General features: G+C 37.0%; 3 protein-coding genes and 1 non-coding gene across 10 annotated transcripts in view; 1 reads left to right on the plus strand and 3 right to left on the minus strand.

The window, feature by feature from the left end:
* The window catches only part of LOC100329723 (uncharacterized), a 399138-nt gene extending 383561 nt beyond the window's left edge, over positions 1-15577 (plus strand). For 4 of the 7 annotated variants that reach the window (XM_073948703.1, XM_073948706.1, XM_073948704.1 and 1 more), the window contains 2 exons: positions 9375-9524; positions 13993-15577. In XM_073948703.1, the coding sequence (XP_073804804.1) occupies positions 9440-9524; positions 13993-15056 (1149 nt within the window). In that variant the 5' untranslated portion in view covers positions 9375-9439 and the 3' untranslated portion in view covers positions 15057-15577. Of the gene's footprint in view, positions 1-8983; positions 9024-9374; positions 9525-13992 lie in introns of those variants that run through there. The other 3 variants (XM_073948707.1, XM_073948708.1, XM_073948702.1) reach the window with 3 other exon arrangements.
* LOC137491106 (uncharacterized) overlaps positions 1-19045 on the minus strand; it is a 1257671-nt gene that overhangs the window by 809031 nt on the left and 429595 nt on the right. The gene's annotated exons all lie outside the window — the stretch shown is intronic.
* The window catches only part of LOC137491131 (uncharacterized), a 246822-nt gene that overhangs the window by 173126 nt on the left and 54651 nt on the right, over positions 1-19045 (minus strand). The gene's annotated exons all lie outside the window — the stretch shown is intronic.
* On the minus strand, positions 5066-5139 carry trnat-agu (transfer RNA threonine (anticodon AGU)). Its single transcript has one exon. It is a non-coding gene; the product is annotated as a tRNA-Thr (tRNA).

Consider the following 19045-nt stretch of genomic DNA (forward strand, 5'->3'; position numbering starts at 1 on the left):
TCTTACAAATTCTCTGCACTTGATTTCTGACTATCTGCTGCTTCTGATGCCATGTGAAAACTTCAGATTTTAGTGGCTTGTTTTTCTAGGGGTATGATTCACGCTTTGGGTGCAAGAGGTCCTGGGTTCAAAATTATGGCTTTTATAAAAAGGTGTTTCAAAGATTTCCAGTTTGTCAGCAGATAGTGTCACCACATAAAAAATTTCTTGCAAAGTGGCTTGCTGGTCTTGGAGTATGATTCTCGTTCATGCCATGACAAATCCCAGGTTCAAATTTCGGTTGAGAGTTGTCTGCTGTTTTGTAAGGGCGTTGTGGCTTACACAGATGCCTTTTTCTGAGAATGCCAGTTTGTCGGCAGATAGTGTCGCCATGTAAAGTTGCTGTTTTGCAGTGGCTCGGTGGTCTAGGGGTATGATTCTCGCTTAGGGTGCCCTTGATTTGTTTGAGAAAAATTTCTGACTATCTGATACTTCTGACGCCATGTAAAATGTGAACACTTTAGTGGCTCGTTGGTCTAGGGCAGGGGTGTCCAAACTCGGTCCTCGAGGGCCGGTGTCCGGCACATTTTAGTTTCAACACCAATTAAACACACCTCAACCAGCTAATCAAGCTCTTCTAAATATACTAGAAAGCTCCATGGAGTTGAAGTGTGTTGAAGGAAGTTGGAGTTAAACTATGCAGGACACCGGCCCTCCAGGACTGAGTTTGGACACCCCCGGGTATGATTCTCGTTTCGTGTGCGAGAGGTCCGGGGTTTTAAATCCCAGACAAGCCCTTGCAGGTGTCCTGCGTTTTACAGGGCATTATGTCTTTCATAAAAACGCCTTTCGAAGAATTCCAGTTTGTCAGCAGGGGTCCGTTCTTCGTATGTGGATTACTCAGTTAGCTGTATTTAGATATTGACGATTTAACACGATCCAGGATCGTTTCATTCTTCAAAGTTGATCTGAGAGTTGTTGTCATAGCAACAGTTCTGCTAGGTCAAACCTGATCGGAAGCAGGTTAAATTCTTATAAATTGGATTAGATCGGCTCAGTTCAAGCAAAGATAATACAGAAAGTAAGTACCGAATTCTAATATTTTCTTACAGTAGTAGTTATATATACTTGGGAAAATGGTAAATATTTTTAACTATGTATATATATATATATATATATATATATATATATATATATATATATATATATATATATATATATATATATATATATATATATATATATATATAGTTTATAGTTACTAATACAATAAATGAAGTTATACATATTAATAAAACTTATGCAATCTACACCCTCGAAATAAAAGTACAAAGACTGCCACCTGGTGGTGCAAAGAGAAAATGTATTGACATGAACTTTTTAAATTACTTTAGTACAAATTGTGTATAATAGAAATCCACAATATGTGACTTTTTTTAAAAGCAATAATACATTCATGCAGTCATAAACATGTTTTGACAGTTAATATGCCAGTGATTTGATGCTTCACAAAAGTTGCAGATGCCTTATCAATATTAAAATGCTTTTGTAAACAACAAGTTTTTCTTTACACTGATTAAAAAACCGGCTACTATAATAAAGAAAATCTTCTCTAAATGTAGAACTAAATACACTGATATGCATTAAAATACATGATGAATACTCTTGTCTTGACACATGAAAGTGTAAAGCCTGCAGCTCACAACAAATGTGGAAGGTTATTGCGTTTCAAATTTAACAAGCCGTTTACTGCTAATTTGATGTAATTTTGCTCACATGGACTATTGAATATTAATCAGATGATGTCAATACGCTGATGAGCGTCAGCCAATCATGGCATTGCTGATCATGATTTCGAGGATCGAAAGATCTGTCTTTCACAACACATGCAGCGATCTCAGATCAGTTCATCCAGACATTCTAATCTGATTCGCAAACTTGTTTGAAGAACCAAATTAGCGAGAGATCAGTTATCGAGATGAAAAGATCCAGGATCTGCCAAATCATCTTAAGCGAGGTACGAAGAACGGACCCCAGATAGTGTCACCACATAAATCATTCCTTGCATAGTGGCTTGCTGGTCTAGGAGTGTGATTCTCAATAAAGCTGTGAGAAATCCCAGGTTCAAATTTTGGTTGAGCCCTTACAGTTGTCCGCTGTTTTGTAAAGGCGTTGTGGCTTACACAGAGGCCTTTTTCTGAGAATGCTGGTTTGTCAGCAGATAGTTTTGCCATGTACAGTGGCTATCTTGCAGTGGCTTGTTGATCTAGGGATATGATTCTCGCTTAAGGTGCGAGAACTCCCGGGTTTAAATCCTGGATGAACCATCCTCTTTTCTGTTTTGGTCTGGTCTGGCCAGGCAGCAGGGGAAATGTCACTTTGCATGGTGAATCCAGTCACGAAAAGCATCATCTGCTATAGCTTGGAGAAGGGGTATTTGTGTGTGTGGATTTCGGTCATACACTTTACATCTCCAGGCAGGAAAAAAAATCCTCAATAGGTTTGAGGAATGGAGAATATGAAGGGGGAGATAAACAACTAAAAAACATGGGTAGGCAGAGAACCAGTTATGAACCAGATGAGCTCTGATTTCTAAATTGCAATTCTGTGTGACAGGTGTTTACCTATATGATGAATCAGTATGCAAAGTAGGACAACTGACTTTACAATTGTGAATGACATTGTGTTCCTTGTGAAAACAAAATATTTTCTCCATGAAAATTGTGCAAAATGCAGAGAATTGTGTGTTGTGTTTTGAAAAAAATGTGTTTTAATCCTGCAATTTGGGTGTAAAGCAGGAATTGTTCTTGTAATTTAGCAGAGTTGGTTCAGGGGGTTGGTGCATGTTACATGTTGTAGTCATTGTGTCTGAAGTACAATTAATTGTGTGTAAACAATTGGAAAAACCTGTAAGGTTTTAAGTTTTTTTAAGAAACAGACTGCTAAACAGCTCGCTGCGTAAACACTTGTAACTCTTAAGAAGAAGCAATTCTGGCACCTGTACATTTGGCACTACATGAACCCAGGATGTCTTGTTTACTAAACAGGCACTTTGACCAACTAAGCGACAGCGCTAACGCTGAAAAGGGAAAGATGATTTTGCACAAAGAAACTAAAAAAAAGACAGCAAGTCTTAAAATGGCAACCAAAAATGGTTTGTTTAACTGTAAGAGACATTTGCCCGATAACAAAAATCGATGAAGAAAAAACGATAAAACACAAAAACCAGCATGTCAGGATGCAGAAAATGCTGAAAAGATGGAAAGAAAATGGAAATCTGGACAAACATATGCTATCGGCCATTGAAAGATTTTCAGATCAGTAAAGCCACTCTCCCGTAATCTGAGGGAAAGGTGCATTTTGGATTTGAACCTAGCACCTGCTGTTCCCAAGACAGGTGCTCCGGCCAACTTAGTCTTAACACTAAAAGAAAAAACCAAAACGCAGTTTCATCTAAGACAGTGGGGGGGAGCAAAATTTACTATGCTTTCTACTCAGTTACTTTGCACATGCATAAAGAGGGTTTTGTACGACAAACCCAAAAGGCTTGACCTCAACAATAGGTGGCAGTCACTTTTCCCAAAACCACAGGTTGCCTTCGAGCCTTTTTTTAAGCCCACTCTGCCCTGCACCGCTTTCCAATCTCCCTTATTTAAAACAGCTCAATTAAGTCATCAGCTTCATTGTAGAGTACCCCTAGTATCTGAGCCTGCACTGCGCAATGAAAGAAAAAAAGCAAAACTGGATGGACAGATGCCTATAATGACCCAAGTGGTGCTCGCTGCAGAGCCATTAAGTCCGTGAAGAAAATGGATAATGCTTGCGACTCGAACCCACAACCTTTGAATGACTCAGCTCACAGCCTAGAAGTCCACTGCGCTATCCATTGCGCCACAAAGCCTGAGTACTCTCTGACCCATAAAAGAACAGCTCACTGCAAACAAGTCAGTGCTGGGATTCAAACCCAGGATCTCCGGTTTACTAGACAGGCACTTTGACCAACTAAGCCACAACGACAGACAAGGACAATTTGTTTTGCCCCTGTCTTACAACAGTAGCGCTGCACGTGTGAATGTCTCGACTTGAAATATTAAAGTCCAATTGGTTACACATTACCCCACCATGCGATATAAAGCCATTGTCCAAAGCCCTCTTCAACGAGCAGCGTTCTTAAGGATTTGAGTTTTGTTAAGAAACAGACTGTCAGTGTGTTCCTTCTGAAAACAAAAGATTTTTTGCATGAAAATTGTGTAATATGCAGAAAATTGTGTGTAGTGTTTTGAAAAAAGTGTTTTGTAAACCTGCAATTTGAGTGTAAAGCAGAAATTGTGCTTGTAGTTTAGCAGAATTGGTTCAGGGGGTTGGTGCATCAGTTACATGTTGTAGAAATTGTGTCTGTAGTACAAGTAATTGTGTGTAAACAACTAAGAAAAAACTGTAAGTCATCAGCTTCATTGTAGAGTACCCCTAGTATCTAAGCCTGCACTAAGCAATGAAGGAAAGAAGCAAAACTGGATGTACAGATGCGTAAAATGATGGAAACTCTTCACACCTAAGTCAAGTGAAGAAAAGGGGCAAAACTTGCGACTCTGGTGGGACTCAAACCCACAACCTTTGCATGACTCAGCTCATAGCCTAGAAGTCCGACGCTATTGATTGCACTGGAGAGCTTGCGTGCTCCAGCACTGTTCCACAGAAAGCACTTTTTGGTACTCTCTGGCCTATAAAAGCCAATCTCACTACAGACTAGGCACTGCTGGGGTTCAAACCCAGAATCTTCTGTTTACTAGCGAAACACTTTGACCAACTAAGCCACAGCGTCAGAAGGGAGCTAATTGTTTAATCAAAAAAAGAAAAAAACAACTTACAGCGGTAGCGCTGCATGTGTGAATGTCTGGACTTGAAATATTAAAGTCTAATTGGTTATGCATTACCACACCATGCTTTATAAAGACATTGTCCAAAGCCCTCTTGAACGAGCAGCGTTCTGAAGGATTTGAGTTTTGTTAAGTACCACACTGCTAAACAGCTTGCTGCGTAAACACTTGTAAATCTTGAGAAGAAGCAACTCTGGAAACTGTACATTAGGCACTGCTGGGATTTGAACCCAGAATCTCCTGTTTACTAGACAGGCGCTTTGACCAACTAAGCCACAGTACCAATGCTGAAAACAGGGCAAGATGTTTTTGCACAAAGAGACTAAAAAAAGACAGCCAGTCTTAAAATAGCAACCAAAGAGGTTGCTATTTATTGATTAGCAAACCATGTTATGCCATACCTCTCAACACTGGGATGTAAAAATATGGGACAACAATTAGCTTTAAAAAGAAGACATAGCAAACATTAGAAAATATTAACAATAACACGAAATATTTTGCCTAATAAAACCAATGGCCTATACAGAAAATAAATAGAGTTATAAAATCCCATTCACTTTTTACTGAATTTAAATATTGATTAGCATTACTACAGTTATTTAGTGAAGAGCAGCAATCTCTTATTTTGTTTTTTGATAACAGAGGTGTCACTGTAATGCCGAGTTCAGACTGCGTGATTTTAGCCCCGATTTTGGCTCGCCGACAGGTTTTGGGAAATCGCCGACAAATGCCTGAAATCACAGGCAAATCGCCGCTCGTGCACGTGAGTGACAATCACACAGTATGAACTATCAAAGACGCGATCTGAGAGAATCGCCGATAAGTCGCCGATGCCTGTGAGATATTTGGCATGCTGAATATCTGGAGCTGTCGGCGATTTAAATCATGCCGTGTGAATTGAGTTTTGACTGAAAATAACATCAGCCATCGCCTACAGCCAATGAGAGAGCAGCTTTCACTTGTGTGTGCGTGTGTGTACCTGCTGCAGGCCAGCGGGAGGCTGGGGGAGAAGTTTAAAGCGCTCTTTTTCGGTTTATTTGGACCCACGAAATGAAGGAAAAACTAGTGGAGGTTTGACAGGACTCAGGAGCAACCGTGTCTGTTTGACGTTTCATACAGAAAGAAATTAGTTTATTATCAACGTTGAGGAGAAATGGCTAATTCCCTTTAAACCCAGGTGAGCAAACATGTACATGTTCAACCCCATTAAAGGCTTCTTTCTCATTATGTAGTTAATAACAAAAGATATACTACGTGTTTTTGGCTGAGACGTAGTTTGGACGAAGTTGTCAGCGATTCTTCCTATAGTAAAGTCATGCAATGTGAATGTCCCAGTCGCCGATCCATCTTGCAGTGTAAACAAAGCAGCGACGAAACGCTAGCCCAGATAGTCAAGCAGTGTGAAAACATCTGTGACACGACTACTTTGAAAATCATGCTGTCTGAACTCGGCATAAGAATGCACAGATCTATAGGCTAATGAAAGCATTCGATTAGTTTAGTAACTGTTTGTGCTCATTTAAGAAAAAAATGTTGTGTTTTTAAAAATAATACAAGCAGAACAAACATGTTTACATATTATTAAATGTATGTGTCTGTTTAAACACACATAAATCCCCAAAGTATGCTAAACTTTCGCTCATCTTTAAATTGCGTGTACAGAAGCGGATCTGGGAACAGTATATCATACAGAGCACGTCCAGTAGTCAGACTGCATGCATACACCGATTCAGGGGTTGCATCGATCGACGCACAGCTTTAACAGGAAAAAAGTGAATGCAGACATTTTTATTAACATTCTTTTAAGCCAAAATAAAGCAAAAGCACAATTCTCTTGCACAGCTCTTGCAATTTATATCACATTTGAGATCGGCTCTGATTTGACAGTACTTTCACTATTCATAGAAAGTTTAAACATACAGGGCAACTACGAGGAAATACTTAAACTTGATGATAGCTGGGAAAACCGGAGAGTTGACAAGTATGTGTCAAGCTAATTAATGGCGTCATCGATCACGGATACAGTAAAATAATCATCTTTGTTGTAACATTACCTCTGTCTTTGTCGCGTTATTCCTCCTCTTCTTGTGTTTTTTTTTTTGCCACCCCTGCGCACTAGACTGTTTGAGAGGGTTTGGGACGTTTTGACATATTGAGCATGTTGACCCATCAAAAAAAAAATGAACACCGTAGCAGGTACAGTCTAATTATTCAGAGGGGGGCGTCTTAGGCGAGTAGGTTTTATTATTATTATACTACTACTACTTAGTAGGCTATGCACTATGCAGTTAAATTAATGTGGGCTTATTCTTTTCTGAAGTCATACCAACTAGTTTTAAGTATAGTGGAAGTTACTTTTTTTTCTTCTCCCATTTCTGGCGCCCCCCTGGCCGTACTGCGCCCGTAGCAATTGCCTATACTGCCTATGCCACGGGTCGACCCTGCTGTGATTGATAATGTGACATTAGAATTTAACAACTCATTCTTAAAGCCAAATTGCTTAATTTGTGAACTTTTTGTACTTGGGGTTTAGTTGCACTGAAACATGATCTTCTGTCTATTTTCTCTGTCATTTTATCCAATACATGAAACTGCCAGGCAAGTTTCTTTATACTGTAGCACATTTTATACACAATGGTAATTCAAAGTGCTTTACATAAAGAATGCAAAACTATTATTAAAATAATCACAAAAATAATCACAAAGAATTAAAAAATGTTTAAATTTTTTCACATTTTAATTTTAAATTAATTGATTCACTTAACAACAGAATAGAAATTGATTATACAAAAATACAGTGGGGTTAGTTTGGACGTAGCACAGTGCTCATTAAGCAAATACACCGCTAGACAAAATGCTTATTGTGGTCCTTAATGTAAAGTTAACGTTATGCCAAGTCTTCACAAACGAAACAACACATGGGAAACGGCTTTAGCTTAAGTAGCTAATACTTAATTATACCTAATACTTAATAACTAAGTAACTAATGCAGCAGATTTACGCCTGTTCTTCTAATATGATTTTGCTATTTAGAGTTTGCAAATAACACTTTTTATGAAATTATGTTATTAAGGGGAAAGTCCGAATGTGCGAATATAAAACCAAATTTACTTCTATAAAAACATGGGAGAAATGTATCAATAATTCATGATGACTGCAACAGTAAGTGAAAAAAAAATGTAAAGAAAAAAAACTTTTGCTAAATTATGTTCCTGCTTTTGGAAATATTATTTTTACTCTTTATACAACGTAGTACTATTTTATTCTCAGTAACCGAGGGTTATTGTTTGAATAAAGTAACAGAAAAGTGTGTAATAAGTGTTTTAATGAAACGTTTTACTCAATTTCTTTTTGTTAATTAAAAGCTGCGCACAATTTTGCCCTAGCCTATGTCAGTGAAGTGAACTTATTAGACTTTATTTAGCTTGTAGACTGTTAAAATCCCATGTTCCATGTCCCATGCATGTCTGTTTTGTCTGTCCCTCGGTCTCGCTGCAAATCAAAAGGTGATAGAGCTTTCTGTGATAGAGGTAAAGTTTTATATTCACACATTCGTTCATTTAGAAGTCTCTGTTTTGTTTACCATGTTACTTTGACTATTAGATTGGAATGAGCATGCAAGTGTGGCTTGAAAACAACATTGACACTGTTTATTTGATTGTGAACAATGTTGTACTTTGATAGTCATTTGCTGCTAATATGATTTTACTATTTAGAGTTTGCAAATAATACTTTTATAAAAAAAAATAATAGGGGAAAGTCAGAATGTGCGATTATAAAACCAACTTTACCTCTATGGCTCTGGAACAGTCTCCCTCTGAACATCGGGGTTGCTACATCATTGGATGCTTTTAAATCTAACTTAAAGACTTATTTTTACTCTCTTTCCTTTGAGTGACAAATGCATGTTATTTTTTATTTGTATTTTAGTATTACTTTTAAACATACATTTTTTTTGTATTTTTAATACTAGTTTTTTAGTTTTATTGTGTAGTTTATTTTATTGTAAAGTACTTTGGATCAACCACGGTTGTGTAAAATTGTGCTCTATAAATAAAGTTTGCCCTGCCTAGAGTGGCAAAAAAGCTAAACAAAAGACTTTTATTTTGGCGTGACGTGACGTCATCAAGCGGCGCCGCTACAGCGCGGTGATTCAACTGGAGAAAGGTTTGCTTAAAAAGTTTTACAAATATAACCCGATTTAAAGTTAAAGTTCTAAAGTTTTAGGGTTTTTATACGATGCTAAATTATGTTAATGCTGTTGGAAATATTATTTTAACCCTTTATACAACGTAGTACTATTTTATTCTCAGTAATCGATGGCTATTGTTTGACTAAAGTAACAGAAAAGTGTGTGATAAGTGTTTTAATGAAACGTTTTACCAGATTTATTTTTGTTAATTACTCTGATTAAAATAAACTGTTGAAGCAAGTGTTGAAGAGAATTTATTTTATTTCTGTTCATTGTTTTATAAATTTTCAACAGGACATTTTTATTGCTTTATTCATTTTAAACAGGATAAAGTGTCCAAACACAAAGAAAAACTCCTGCTGAAGCGACTGATCTCCACACTGTTATAAAGATGGCGTTTATTAAAGACGAGAGTGAAGATGTGAAGATTGAAGAAACATTCACAGTCAAACAGGAAGATCTGCAGGAACAAACAGGTTGGTTTTCATTCTCAAAGAAAAACTCAGTCATTTGATCCTCATTCAGATATATTTTAATAAGAATACTAAATTAATCCATTTTGCAACCCTGAGTGTACTGTCTAGTTCTCCTAAATGCACATAAGCACTCATTGAAAGACAGAAATGAGTTTCTTTCATTACTTGTTCTCGTGTCTTTTGTCATTATTTTATGTATTATTAGTCTCCCATTTTCTGTACCTTCTTAAGGTTATTGCTTTTCTTGTTCTCCTGCTGTTTGTGAAGCGTCCTTGAGCACCGGCGCTTTATAAAATAAATTAAAAAAGTTAAACTGAGCTGATGATATTTGACCCTACAGTATTCTCAGTGATAGTGTTGGCTTAGTACTTTCCATTTGCATATGTCACGTTGATCACAATTCCCCTATTTTCATCAACTTCTTTATGAGTTTAAACTTGTTTCTAGTAGTTGTTACTAGTTCTCACAGATAATATCTGAGTTAGAAGTACATCATTATTACAATAACTAATTACTAGGGCTATTGTGTTTAAACAGGGTTTCCGCTGCGTCATAAAATGTCTTAAGATCCAAAATCAAACAAAAAATTTAAAATCTTTAGCTAGAAATATCTAAAATACATATAAAAAATTATTTATTTATTTATTATTGTGTTCATATATATATATATATATATATATATATATATATATATATATATATATATATATATATATATTTATTTATTTTTTAATGGGGCAAATAAAAATCTTTTCCATCTAGACCATTGGAAAAATTCTTTAGCTTTATCCCTTTATGGGTCTAAAATTTCATTCATAATGGTCTTAAAAATGTCATAAAAAGAAACCTGCAGAAACCCTGGTTTACAGTTTGTCAAATGATGTGGATGCCCCCAATATTAAATATGCTAAATGAAATGGACTCTACAATAATTGTTATAAAACATTGTACAGTATTCTAAGCTATAAGATGTTGCTGTGGGATGACGTGAGACAAAACAAACTAATTATAGTGGAACAATAACATTTAGCATTGCACTGACTAGTGTGAAGTTCGTCAGTATTGACCAAATTCTTCATGTACCAGCAGGCGTCGCCATTGGAATCTTTTTGCTTGAGACTTTTTTTTTAAAGAATTTATTTTTAGATCCTTAAAACAGGGTTATTCTGCTTAGGTATGGAACGATAACCGTTTTCAAGGTATACCACAGTACGACAGTATATAAAAGGTTTTTTTTTTTACATTTTGTTATAAGTTTTTCAGGACAACAGTATCTCCAGCAAAAAATATATCCAAAGATGCCATTTCTTTTGTAAAGAAATTTTTGAAACGAATGATTCATTTGAATGATTCAGCCTGATATGTTTACTGCCCCATAATACTTTCTCTCCCGGTTTCACAAACAAGGTTTAAGGTTAGTCAAGATTAAATTGCATGTTTGAGTGGTCTCAACTCAAAATAACTTTCCGTGAGATAAAATACATCAGTGAATTTTTTTTCTCCAGGTGCACACCAGTTATATATTTTACTAAGGCCATTTTTATAAATTTGGCTTAAATAGCCTAATTTAACTAAGGACTAATCCCAGCTTAATCAAAGCCCTGTTTGTGAAACTGAGCCTCAAAGTTTCTTAAAAGAAAATATATTGTGTTCAAAGGGAAAAAGTTCTTGTTTTTTTACCCAGAGATTAAAAAGAATACATTTTAGAGCAGTAATCACAATACAGTGAAACTGTGATATTTATATCCAAGCTTATCATACCGTCAGATTCTTATACTGGCCCATGTCTAATGCTGCTTGATGTTGCAAAGTCGTATTTTCTCATTTTATTATTTTTCTTTGTATGAATAGTCATGAACACATTTGTTTGTAGAGCAAGTAGCCATTTATTATTCCAGGTCATTTCTCCAATAGGCAACTAAATTGGAGGTTCTAAAACAATAGCAAATGAGATCAGGTCACTACTATGGCCCCATTTACACTAATGCGTTTTTGCATTTTTTGCATTTTTTATGCAATAGCATTCATCAAATTTGCTTAAACCATGTGTTCTTAAGTATGGCTATATTTCACAAGGATTCTGACAAAGCAACGTGAAGCAGGCGCTGTACAAAATTTGCGTTTAAGGGGAAAACACATCAAACTTAATAAAACATTTGAGCGCACATGGAATCATCTTAAAAGCAGACGAATGCAGATGTCTTGGACACCTCGCAACATCATCTGGCACTTTCACTGAGTACATTTATATGGACACCAATACTCCCATTTTAATGTGATTAATACTCTTATTAAGAGTCTACCATGTAAACAGTTGTTTTTAAAAAAAAAATTATTACCTTAAAGGAACACCGAGTCACGAAATGTGGAGGTTTTTCTTTCCGTTCGGTATGGGGTATCAATTTCTATTACAGCAAAAGTCTAAAGATTAAAAATGAAACGCACTAAATTAGATGTAATGCTGGAAAGCCTGGTAATGCAGCATTAATTTTTTTCATTAATTATTTTATACTGAAACGTTCCTTCTAAAAGTGCTTCCTTGGTCTTATGCATATTTCTTTGCATGACTACAACAGGAAGTATAACAGCAACTGCATTCATTTTTTTTAAACATTTTATATATATATCAAATTAATTGCATGAGTTAACGCTCTAATTTTGACAGCACTTTAAATAAACAAATTTTTTCAAAGGGCAACAAATGTTTTTAAATAGAAAGCAGCAATTTGCAGCAGTTTCGAGAGCAAATAACAAATTCCACTGCTTGTGTGTGCACGGCTCTTTGTGGCCATTATTTTAAACTTATTGTGCTGACGTTAAGTACATTTTGAATGTTACAGTAAACCTCCAATGCATTAAGACTTTTCCTTGCAAGCTAAAATTTGCAGTGAGCGTGTTTTCTCTCTCTTGCGCACAAGCAAATATTTCAATGTATTGTGACAAATATTTAACTTAACATTAATAGGCCTAAATAATGACCTATATTTTAAAATCTGCAGTTTCCTATCAGCCCTCTTTCTTGCTTTGTTTCAAGCCGTACTTTTTGATTGTTTAAATTATTATATATTTGAACTTATATTTGAATCAAATGCTATTCACTCGCTGTGAACATTGTGGTGTCTTGTTTCAGAGCTCTTTCATTCATCGTAGTTGCCAAGGTAGCATACAACATAATCATAATGATGCATCTGTGCTCGACCTTCAGGGTTTCATGACAGTAACGTGCACGAGTAGTTATCTAGATTATTTCAGCTGAACTCAGATTAGTTAAATCAAATGATCTTCAACTTGCTGTTATGGACCCAATTAAAGTGTGGACATTTAGTTCGGCTCACTGAAGTCAGGTTTTTGACTTCAATCCCTGCTTTTTTAAACCACTTTTATGAAACAGCCCCAAGGGGTTATAAAATAATCCTGGGTGTTCATTAACAGACGTTTCACATTGGTAAACATCGGGGTAATGCTTTTATTTGTATATTTACATTGTCACTGTTCCCGATTAGACAAACAGCAGGTAACCTTTTTAAATGGCATTTCTGCATCTTGTCGAGTATATAAAATGTCATCATTTAGGTCTTCAGCTAAGCCTCCGGACATGCACAAAGGCAAGAAAACTGAGACAACAGTACAAATGAATGAAAACAAGTAGCAAAGTATGTCATCTTGCCATATTCTCATCACTACAGTTAAAAGCAAACGTGGCATTAAGCATTTGCATAAGTTCATTCATTCATTTTCCTTTAGCTTAGTCTCTTTATTCATTAGGGGTCACCACAGCGGAATGAACCACCAACTTATCCAGCATATGTTTTAAACAGCGGATGCCCTTCCAGCTGCAACCCAGTAGAGGGAAACATTTGCATAAGTTATATACAATAATGCAAACTTACAAATATAAGCTCAATTATCCGTAATTGCTATGAACATGCAGGATTTGTCTCAACCAGGTCTTCCAAGCATGTTAAAAATGTTGAGTGGAAGATACACATGAGGGAACACAACAGGAGTAATCTAGACCGAGTGCATTTGATCATTTGCATTTAAAGCCACAGGCACAAAAAGAGCTTGGTTTATCTCTGACCCCCAAAATTAAATATTCTGCAAGGTTTATGTTCTGATTTTGAGCTGAAACCCCAGACCCATTCTGGAAACATTAAAGACTTACTTTACATCCTGTAAAAAAAGGTTCATAATAGGAACCCTTTAAAGGGATAGTTAACGCAGAAATGAAAATAGCCTCACCATTTACTCTCCCTCTTTAAATCTTTGAGTTTCTTGATTCTGCTGAACACAAAAGAAGATATTGTGAAAAACATGCTGGCTCACTTTGTGTTCCAGAAGAAAGGAAATATTTAAAAGACGCAGAGTAAATGTTAAGGTCATTTTAATTTTTGGGTGAAACATCCATTTCATGCTTGTCGCTTTGTGCCCTCATACTAAAGTTCACTTTTCTTTTTTTTTTTTTTAGACCTGATAGTGCTGAAAGAAGAGACTCAATGCAATAAAATGGAAGAGCAACACCAAGAAATAACAGCTGATGAAAAACCCACACTGACTGAAAAGACTTCATCACTCGGAAGACCTCGGAAATCCAAAACTGAGTGTAATTTTAGCAGTAAACAGCGTAGAAAGAGTTTCATTCAAAAGCTTAACCTTGGTGTTCACATGAGAGTTCACACTAGGGAGAAACCTCACACTTGCGAACAGTGTGGAAAGAGTTTTGGTAAAAAGAGAAGCTTAAAGACCCACATGAGAATTCACACTGGAGAGAGGCCGTACACATGCCAACAGTGTGGAAAGAGTTTTAAGCAAATTGGCACCCTTAAAGGCCACATGAGAATTCACACTGGAGAGAGGCCGTACACATGCCAACAATGTGGAAAGAGTTTTAAGCAAAGTGCCACACTTAAAGGCCACATGAGAAGTCACACTGGAGAGAGGCCGTACACATGCCAACAGTGTGGACAAAGCTTCTATTATGCAGGAAACTTTGCAGCGCACAAGAGAATTCACACTGGAGAAAAGCCCTACACATGTCAACAGTGTGGAAAGAGTTTTAAGCAAAGTGGCACCCTTAAAGGCCACATGAGAATTCACAATGGAGGAAAAACACTGTGTGGGAAAAGTTTTGCTCAAAAACAAAAGCTTGACACCCACATGACGATCCACACTGGAGAGAAACCTTACACATGCACAGAGTGTGGTAAAAGTTTCACATGTAAAAGCTCACTCATTAACCACATGAAAACTCACACCAGAGAGAAGCTGTTTGCATGTAATCAGTGTGAAAAGAGCTTCACATGTAAAGCTAACCTCATGAACCACATGGATGGTCACTCTGGAATCATAGTGTTCATATGTGATCAGTGTGGAAAGAGTCTCACACGCAAAGACTACATTAAGCAACACATGAAGACTCACTCAAGAGAGGATCGTTATAGATGCAGTGAGTGTGGAAAGAGCTTTAAACAAAAAATAAACCTCAGCGCTCACATGAAGCTTCACAATGCAGAGCAGAGTCCTCAACATTGAGACCTTGTCCACACAAACACGAGTATATTGAAAACGGCAGCTTTTTCATGTAGTTTGGCTGATCATTGACATGAAGTTTATTTATAAACTACTTTCGAGAGGATCACATGCTTATTATTGTTCACGATTGGTCCAGCATTAGCTAAAACACGATTCACCAATCAGATGATTCCTGACTCACTATAAATGACAAGAGATTCTTACCTCTGTTATCTTCGTCGTTATCTTTTAGACTCCCTAAAGCCCTGTTCAGACTACACAATGCCATTTGTCAGTTACGACAGATGAGATTTGTTTCAGATTATGAGATTTTGACTTGATCAAATCTTGATGTGTTGTGGGTAACAAATGAAGACTTTGGTTTCAAAACACTACACATTTATTTTGATGGACTCATCTCAGAAAAGAAACAAGTTTTCTTCATGAAGACAATTAAACTTTCTATAGACAACTGCTTGCCTTTAAATATACGTTCATGTGAAAACTCCAACATTACTACAAATAAATCGTTGTATGGGAAACCCAGTGTCTCTATTGTGAATGAGAACATGAGTGATTTGTTAGCTTACATGCTAACTTCAGTACTCAAATGCAAATCTAAATGTATTTACGTGCATTTTTTTTTGTTTTTTAAGGAATAAAACAAAAAAAAATTCATCTTATTAAAAAAATATCAGGCCAAATATTCCCATAATTCTGATAAGAAGCCCAAACTGTGAACAAATGTAGATTTGAACTACTGCGCACATGTCCACGCAGATCCACTGATGAGCGTTTACACAAGCCACAGTCAAAACAAATGCAGAATCAAAACTTTTAACAATCCTGAATCAATATTGGAGTTAGTTTTGCACGCTGGAGGAAGGATGACACCATGGCTGAAGTATTACTGTTAGACAGGTAATGTTCTGTTTTAAAAATCTATCAGTCATGCAGAGCTGATGTAGATTGAGTTGTTATGAATGGGTTATATGCACAGAAGTGTTGCTCAGCCACTGAAATCTTCTGATGAACATGTTATGTGACTATTTACAGTTTTATAAGAAACCTTTTACAGCATCGATAATGTAGATTTTTATTTAGTTTAACAACAAAACATCAGTAAATAGCGCTATTCCGCTTAGCCTGAATTACTGAGCTGAAGTTGTTTTTTATTCACATTGCTTTATTTTTGAACAATGAGAACCTGTGTGGTCCCTATAATGTTCACCATGTTACTTTGAATATTCGGTCTGAAATAGCATACAAGTATGGCTTATTAATAAGTGTAATTCCTGCACGCCGCAGGCCAAACACTAAGCATACAGTAGCGGCTTTAGGACAAAGTGTGTGAGAGAGTGAGTCTGATGAGAGACTGATGACAAGTTTTGCTTGCTAACTACATGACTGAAAACATTCATTCATTCATTTATTTTCTTGTCGGCTTAGTCCCTTTATTAATCCGGGGTCGCCACAGCGGAATTAACCGCCAACCTATCCAGCAAGTTTTTTAAAAAGCGAATGCCCTTCCAGCCACAACCCATCTATGGGAAATGCCTAAAACATGCTAGATATAATACAGTTTTTGTTCAGAATTGTAGTAATATAAAGTACAACTGGCGAATGACATGATTTAGTGGTTCTCTTTCATCTTTAATGAGCGTTTTCGCGATTTCAGGTGGCGTGGCTTTGGATAACATGGGAGGGATCATATTTGAAAGATATTATGCTTACTAGTTCCCTTTAAAGGGCACCTATGATGCAAATTCACCTTTGGAAGCTGTTTAGACAGAAGTTCATTGTTGCAACAAGGCTTAAATGTTTTCCACCACAAATACATCAAATAACCTTTGTTACTTGTTAAACTTGTTATTTTGACTCTCGGCTTCATCAGTCTCATCATGTCTGTCTCTTTACTGTTTATCCGAACATGACGCAGTAAAAGTAGACATGCATGTAGGAACGATGGGTTGGGAGAACCAGCTCATTTGCATATTAAGGCAATTAAAAAAGATGCTAGTGTAATGGGGTGATCCCCAAAGGGGAGGGGTTTCCCACTCGTATGCGTGTAATGGGGGATCCCCAAGGGGGAGGGGTTTCCTCATTATGTTTAGGTGAATGGAGTTAGAAATTAAGCTCACCACCCCTTTAAAAGTGTGGAGGTTTTGCTTCCGTTATCTCCATGGCATGGAATAGTGGCAGTGTGTTGAGTGCGTGCAAACTTTTGATGTGCGTTAAGCATTAAGCGTTGAGCAGTAAGCCTGAAGTATTTAGAAAAACCTGTAATTCTGTTTCTTTGGCCTGCGGAAGTGCAATCGCATCAGCGAGTAACGGTATGTTTCTGTTTATGTCTTTAGCTATTTCTAGCGAGTTTTAGAGCTGTTAATTAATAATAAATAATTCTTTTAGCTACATCCATGTATGATCGGTGGATTGCTCACCATTTGCGTTAAGAGCCAGTTGACTGGGCTGCGGGTAAGTTTCTATTTGAGAGTCTGTAAATGTTTTATCTAGAAATATGATTTTAAACGTTAACATGCGAATGAATATTGACTGGTTGTTTTATAGAGTGCCCGTTGCTGTTTTGCTGCTGTCTGGCGACCCGTTTGTGCTACGGAGGGGCGATTCACTTTCCTTCTCGGCACCTGATTGTGTGACTCGGTTGCATCAAGGCAGAGTGTGTGTGTGTGTGTAGGATTGTGTGTGGGTGTGGGTGTGGGTGTGAGCGCGCGCTTATTGTGCGAGGGTGCGCTAAATTCTTTCGATGTTGGCGCGGTTGTGATTGTGCGTGTATGTGTGCAGTGTTGTGATTTAACTATTTGGTGGGTTTGTATTTTGTTTGTGTAAATTGTGAAGGGCTGTTATTGTTCAACTTACATTTCAATACTAACAGCAAGGATTACCTTATATGGGGAGGGTTGTGTTATTTTGGCTTTGTTTGTTATGCGGGTGGTTTATTTTGAGTGTGGGTTAGTTTCTCTTTATTAATGAGTGTTTTGTTTTGAAGGTTTCGTTTGCACTGGAGTGTGGCATTTTCCTTTTTTTTCCTTTTGATCTTTCCCAATGGTATATCCTGTGTAATATTGAGTGTGATAGAGCAGTGGCCACTGACAACCATTATACAAACCATTGTATTGTTTTGTGACTTATTGTAATTGACTATCTGTTTTATATGATTACATTTTAAAGAAAAACTCTATTTAAGTGTCTAATAAAAGATTGTTTGTACACATCTCTGCTTTATTTCCATTTGTTTGGAGAAAACCTGAAGTTGTGGGTAGTAACGTGAACCTCTATTTGGTTATATTCAGTACAGTACGGGCCCCGGTCACATTTGGCGTAGTAGGCAGGGTCCCTTTACAAGCAGGGGTGTGTACTCAATCCTTGGACACTTTGTGTTTGTTGAGAAACCTTTTTTTTTTTTTTTTTTTTTCGTTTCATTTTGTTGTTTATTGTGAATGCTTTTGTGTGAGTGTGGTTGTTTTACAGCAGCAAAGCAGCACCGGGCAGTGATTTAAAGGAAGCCTTCCAAGACTCACCGTTGTTCAGGTTATTAGTGAGTATTTGTTTTGTTTTCTGTGTTTTTTTTTTTTGTTTGTTTTTTGTTCTTTACCTTAATGATGGAGGGTGAGTTGGATGAGCTGCGCAGGCAGGTTCAGTCCCTGCAATCGGAGAATGAACAGTTACAGCATCAAGCTAACTCTGCAGCCAGGCCTTCAGTGAGTGCTAGTTCTGTTGTTGATACCAATGCCCATGCCTCTGGTGTGTCAGATGCTTCTAGACCAATAGCAGAGCGTATTATTCTTATTCCTAGAGAGCGACGATGTTCCACGTTTAGTGGAAGGGGAGATGAGGATGTGTTTGAGTGGATAGAGGAGATAAAGAGTAATTTACGGGCCAGAAATTTACCAGCAAGGGAAGAAGCCCTATTTATCCTTGATCATCTGGGTGGGTCTGCTAGAAGTGAAATTAAATTTAGACCAAGGGTTGAGAGAGAGGATCCAGAAAAG

The sequence above is a fragment of the Danio rerio genome, chromosome 4 (assembly GCF_049306965.1).
Source record: "Danio rerio strain Tuebingen ecotype United States chromosome 4, GRCz12tu, whole genome shotgun sequence".
NCBI classification, from domain to species: Eukaryota; Metazoa; Chordata; class Actinopteri; order Cypriniformes; family Danionidae; genus Danio; species Danio rerio.